Below are 6,722 nucleotides of genomic sequence, written 5' to 3'. Positions count from 1 at the left end.
AAGAAAAATAAATCAAAATAGGTCAGAACCATGCATTAGGAATATTATTAACCAGTCAAAGCATAAAACCTACTGAGAGTCTGTGCCCTAGAAGGGTTTTTTTATGTCATCCCTAGGGTATTAGGTCAATGCCCTTATTTAATCTTTGATACAGATAGGAAATTACTTGTTCTAATTCTGAAACCATTTTGCCCCACAGTATCAAAGTTCAGCATGAGGGAAAATTTGGAGACTAAACAAACATCGGAAGTTATAGCTTTGACTTTACAACACCAGGTAAAATAATGTGATTACTTGCATACTAGCATTTCTAAATTCATTCACAAATGTGGATTACACTATGGCCCAACCATAATTGTCCTTGAAATGGTGGTCAAGAGAGTGATCTTCAAATCCAACTCAGTGCCTTGTTCAGCCACTTCAGAGGACAATTAAGAGTCAATCATATTGTTAAAACTCTTGCATTACATAGGGCCAGACCAATGCACAGAGGACAGATAATTTTGCCCAATAAAGATATTAGTAACACAGATTGGTTTTCATGATGATCTAGTACTTTCATGGTCACTATTACTGATACTGGCATTTTACCGCACATTTATTTAATTAAGAGAATTGGAATTCTGCAGCTGCCAAGGCGAGATTTGAACTCATGTCTCTAGATCACTGGTCCAGGTCTCTGGACCACTCACACAACATAACTTTACCCCAAAATATGTGGAAATAAAACCAACTCATTAAATTTTAAAAAGGGTGGCAGACAGAAACCTCAATGTCATTCTCCCTTACAGTTTTGACTCATTAAACACAAAAGAATAATTTTCAAATGACCATTTATTGCCTAATCAAAAAGGAAAGAAAAAAAAAACTACACAGGTGCAAGGGAACAAGCAGACATAATTTAGCCCCATACATTGAGAGCAGTACCCGAACTCCATATGGAAAAATACTCATCTTTTTAAATCTTTCACATAGTAGTACAAGTGAAGCATCTCTGCTGAACTGTCACAAGCTCAAAGACAGACTGAGAGTACAGTTACTGGCTTAGTTGGTATATTTCCATTGCAGTTAAATAACTGGAGACAAAAAACATAAATCTAGAGCAGATTGGATAATGCAAAAATACTTACGTAAATTAAGCAGTTTCATTTTTGGACTGATTTTAAGAGGGGAAAACAAAAATCAGCTGGTGAACATCCAATAACTTCTTCATGCTTATTTAGTTCAAGTAAAATAGCACCTATCACATCAGTAGGAGGCAATTTACTTTTACTAAACCTTTACATTTTTACCCTTTGCAGAGTATTCAGGAAGAAATAATATATAAAAATAAAAGATTGTTGGGAGTTGGGGTGTTGGGAAGAAAGAACGAACGAAAGAAAAATAACATCCAACTGCTCAGAGTTCAGGGAAACAAACACTATCCAGTGACCAATGGTTCTATACAGACACTGGTGATGCAACACAGTCCACTTTCATTTCCTATTAACCACCATGATAAATTTCTAATAGCAAAAACTATATATTTTTTTAAAAAGGATGTTAAAAAAATAAAGGTGGTCAAATGCTGAAAATGTCTGATTCACGTTTAAAAAAAACTAAATCATTGCTACCACATTTACAAACTATATTCCTTTAATACAATACAGGCAAGGCTTTGCAGACAGAAGCACCATAGGTCTCAAAAAGAATCATATCACTCATTTTTTTGGCGTTGCACATAAATAACGCAACATCTAAAAACATGCACTGAATCCCCCAGTAATTTAACTAACACTTAACTACACATCACTCTAAAATCTCACTGCCCATTTCCCAACAAATATATCCAAGTATTTTTTAAAACCTTATTTGGAATTTATGTCCAAAATCTTTTGTTTTTTAAATTTAAATTTATTTCCACTTTCCACAATAGAGCCCAAATGCAGCATAATAGAAATATTAATGAGCATCCTTTTTACTGTCTGTAGGATAGAATAACTTTAGCTAGAATCATTTCACCAATACCTTATATCTTCTGCTACTGACATACAACATGCAAACATTCTGACCCAATTTGTCATTCTCCATCTGAACTTATTCTTGGCCCAAAAGCATTATTTTTGAGGTGCGGGGGGCGGGGGGAGGGAAGTGGAGGAGAAGAATGGGGAAAAGGTGAAAAAAAGAGAGAGAGTGTGAGGAGGAAGCTGCAATCCACCAAATCAGCAAAAGTTTTACTGTTTCAATTAGGTATTAACAAAATCAGCATGTCAAAACAAATCAGGTTTCTCTAGATCTAATCAAAAGTGCAACTTGTCACCAATTCTCAATGACTGATCTAATTTAAAAATGTCAGCAGTTACTTATAAATTGCCTATTAGAGAGTGTGTTTGGAAAACCCACCATTTAATTAGGCCAATTTTGTAGTGCTCCTTTATTGAAATGTAAAAGTACCTATGCATTAAAGGCTGAGATCACGGTATATTTTTGATCGTGCTTCATGGTTTTAAATAAGCACTTTTTTTGGTTATCTGCAGCTTAGTGAATATGAAGCTGCCATATGCGATTCATAGAAATATATAATTACTATTACAAAAACCTGCTTTTTGTGACTGTCTTAAGTCATGAGACCCGTACTTCATTTTAAATGACATTATCCAATATATATGCTTTTGTACTGAGTGATATGAAACCTTGAAAGACTGAAATTCAGTAGCTTTTCAATCCATTGAGAGCTAGTAAGTACATTTGATAAGGGAGTGAAGGGTATTGAACAAGAAAGGGAATCTCTCCACATCAAAATGCACAATACCCAGAAAGTGACAAAAACCTTCACGCATTTGCTGGCTTTGCGCTAAAGGTAGTACACTCCTGCATTACACAAAATAAAAACAAAAGACAAGCAGTGCTGGGAATGAGACAGAAATAAAGCTCATCTCAGAAATCATTGTGCCATATCTGACTTATGATGCGGTTTCCAATGTCCCACACTTCTTACACCAAAGTTAAACACATTACAGAGCTTGTACAAAACTGTTTTTAAGTTGTTTTTCATGTGTTTTTTTTACATAAAATCTCACAAATCTTAACAGATTTATTGTATAGAATTTTAAAAGTTGCCTGGAGAAGGCCTGTCAGGTTTTCTCTGCTTGCTTGGGCAGTGCAGCTGCTTGGGCAAATTGAATGAGGCACATTGTTATGAAACGAGGGACAAAATATAACAGAAACGTACATGAATCTGACTGTGCTTTCTTTATTTTTTTTGCCTGAACAATTAAGATAAACACACACATAACAAAACTTACTATCATCTCCATTTCATTGTTTTTTTTCTTAAAATGTTCTTTCCCTCACTTATCTATTTTTAAAGTACACAGTTGTTGAAACTCTGGAAAAATGCATACAGAAGCAAAGAAAACCTGATGAACATCCTCTTGCAACAGAGTGTCTCGATCCTTTTTATACTGAAAGCAGACAAAATTTGCAGCTATTAACAGTAAGCTTTCCCAAAAACTGTTTTCCTCTTCAATTATAAAAAACAAAGCGAAAAATCCAGTAATTGGGCTCTTCTGTAGTTCATATACAACCATTATAGGTAAATTTTAAATTCCATTTTATACAAACTGATCTGACAAAATATTGGGAGTGAAGTATGGTAAGTTAATATTGCTTATAGTTATTAAAAGAAATGCATGAAGGAAGTAAGTGTTTTAACAAGCAGGGTCATCACAAAAAAAATTTAAGCACATGAAGCCTGGGAATTTTAAAAAAGGGGCTAAAAAGTTCAAATTCTTTCACCAGAAGTGAATGCAAAACAAAAAGCTTGAAATTTAGTTGGTGCCTCCAGTTTCTTTCATTCTCATTAGCTTTATCTTGCTCCATACTTCATGTCCTTAAAAACATGAAAAGTTATGAGGTTGCAGAATTAAAGTGCTGACTTAAAGCTTCAGATTTCAAACAAACAATCTTGAAGTCAAGAATCCAGTCAAAGATATCAAAAGTAGGTTATTGGCAAATTCTAAAACTAGGTCTTGTCCACTTATGAACTTTATTTGATGTAACACTAGCATTATATATTAAACTAAAAAAACAGATTTTACACATCAGAAGATATGCTGTCTGTCTGATTCAAAATCAAGAAGATTAAACTTTCAAAGTGGGTTCTTAAAATGCAGTCTGTCTTTTTAAATGGGGGTGGGATATAGTTGAAGGGGCCCATTAGACTGATAAACTATAACTGCATCAATGAAAACCCAATTTCTTTATAAAGTGCAGTAGGTTGTTGGGAGTATACAACATGAGAATTAACGACCATCAGATGGTGCTTATTTAGTACAGTAATCTTTTAGGTGCTTTACCTGACTGTGTTCAAATTATTTATGGTGCACCTCAATCACTGCTTGCTGCATGTTTAATTCATTGTGGAATAGAAAATGTGGTCTTGTCCGATAGACCAATATTGAATTGTACCTTTGACTGGCTGATGACAAAGCAGCTATTGGCTGTTATGTCCACGATTATCTTTCTCCCCAAAAAGGAGTAAATTATTGCCAGTTCAACTGGGAAGACAAAATCTAAATGGTAGTTCTTTTCTTTTTACAAAAATGCTTTATAAGGCAATAGGATAAATTTAAAATTCTATAGTTCATTTTCATTTGCTGTAATATACGCTCAATAAACAAGTAGTTTGAAAAACCTGAATCTTCTGTCCAACTCTCTCTTTCTTTCTATACAGATCAATAACCAATGGGTATCCTCTTTCATGAAACCAGATATGAATCTCATTCTGAACAAAAAAGGCAAATGTCAAATCAAGTCACAGCTGGACAGAACCAACCCTGTCTCCTGGCCACCACCTCCACCTTTTGGTTTCAATTGTCTCTTGACTCAGGATCTGCCCCGAGAGATTCCACTTAGCTGTGGCAGAGAGCCAGAGAGGCGAGGCAAACTGTTGATCAGCCATCAAAAGTTGAAAAGAGAAGCACCAAAGAATTAAAGTGAACTATAAAAAAACATATGATTGAGACAGGCAAGGAAAACAAGGATAAACAAATAGAAAGATATCAAAAATTCTCACTCAAACCCGTGAAATGAGTCAATATGATTTCAATCATGATTTATGAACAGATCTAAACAAAAAAGGGGCAAAGCTCAGAACAAACATCTGAAGATGTTCTGCTTGTTGGTCTTTGGAGAAGAAGTCAATGGCACCATATTGTAAAGCACGTAATTCTGCTGCTTCAATGCCAGATTATTTACATAATCCAACAGCAAAACCCAAACACTTGACACACAATATTGTAAGACAATGCTTTCAGAGTTGTAAGGAATGTGATCTCCAGTGTCTCCAAAGGTCTGAGTAATAAACCTTTTCAAAGCAAGTTTTTGTTTGTTCCAGCCTTAGTGTTAATAGTGAAATAAACAGTATACTAGAAACATATAGAACACATACATTTTTTTGTAATAAAAAGAACAAATAAAGGTTTCACAGGCCATACTTCACTCCTTCATACTTTGACTTTACAACTGTACATGTCCGTAAAAGTGAGTAGTGCTTCCATGATAGGGATTCACTACCTCCTGCTGGGTAAATGTACACCATTCATCAATGGTGGCAAGGAAAGCTGAAGTTCAAGCTGTATTAACAGTGAAAAGTGGTCAGAGGGGATATGAGGATGTGGACATCCGGTGATAGAATTGTCCACAAGCCACTGAGGATCCAAAGGGCCAAGAACGCCCAACACGTTCATCAGAGTCTTGGAATAGAAAATGTAGTCAATAACACCCTGGGAAACAAAAAAAAAAAGGGAGACCATATTAACATCAACAAAACAAGAACAAAATACTTGATATCAACATTCTGTAAGTTGCATCGCTGCACACACACTGAAGGTTTGCACATTGCGATCAATGCACTAACACTTCACATCAGGAACCGGAAGTCACAGCCATGGATGAACCTGAGGTCCACGCAGATGAAAAAAAATGAGTGAGAATGATGCTGCTGGAAATCTGGAATAAAAATAGAAAATGCTAGAAATGCTTAGCAGGTCAGTCTGCATTCTGTGAAGAGAAAGAGTTAATGTGTCAGGTAATGATACTACTAAAGTAGACTGTTGTTTCTGCCATCCTTAGTAACAATATGAAATAAAATTAAGAGCAGAAACATTGAGAACATAGGTTTTGATTAAAAAAAGATGGGAAATAAGTTTCTAGAGACCACAGATCAGTCCCTTATACTTCACTAGTGCAACTGTATATGCATCATAAAAGCTCAATTACCAGCATTTTACATTTTTGTTTCAACGAAGTGCTTACTAATATTAGCATGCACCCAGCTACCTTGAATGAGGTTATATTAGCACAGTAAAAAATGGTTGCCATTGTACTACATAACATAGTCAAAATCTGAAAAGGTAGCACAAAGAAATGGGAAGACAAAGGCGGCAGGTTTAAAATTTCACTCCAACAATTAGTGCATACACAAGAGTAACCCAAGTTGAGGTAACACTGTGTGGAGCTGGAGGAACACAGAAGACCAGGCAGCATCAGAGGAGCTGAAAAGTTGACGTTTCAGGTCGGGACCCTTCTTCAGAAAATGAAGAAGGGTCCCGACCCAAAACACCAACTTTCCTGCTCCTCTGATGCTGCGTGGCTTGCTGTGTTATCTCTGACTACAGCATCTGCAGTTCTTACTATCCCTGAGTGAGTAGTAGCCCAAGTTGACATGGTTTTTGGATTTG

General features: G+C 35.7%; 1 protein-coding gene across 6 annotated transcripts in view; it reads right to left on the bottom strand.

Moving 5' to 3' along the window:
- Positions 1 to 816: 816 nt before the first annotated feature.
- The window catches only part of cnot6l (CCR4-NOT transcription complex, subunit 6-like), a 78,853-nt gene continuing 72,947 nt past the window's right edge, over positions 817 to 6,722 (bottom strand). For all 6 annotated transcript variants that reach the window (XM_048594719.1, XM_048594822.1, XM_048594878.1 and 3 more), the window contains exon 12: positions 817 to 5,765. In XM_048594719.1, coding sequence (XP_048450676.1) covers positions 5,553 to 5,765 — 213 coding nt within the window. In that variant the 3' untranslated portion in view covers positions 817 to 5,552. The remainder of the gene's footprint in view (positions 5,766 to 6,722) is intronic.

The sequence above is a fragment of the Rhincodon typus genome, chromosome 1 (assembly GCF_021869965.1).
Source record: "Rhincodon typus isolate 14 chromosome 1, sRhiTyp1.1, whole genome shotgun sequence".
Classification (NCBI taxonomy): domain Eukaryota; kingdom Metazoa; phylum Chordata; class Chondrichthyes; order Orectolobiformes; family Rhincodontidae; genus Rhincodon; species Rhincodon typus.
Note: the sequence above shows the minus strand (reverse complement) of the source record. Positions and strands in the feature narration are given on the sequence as shown.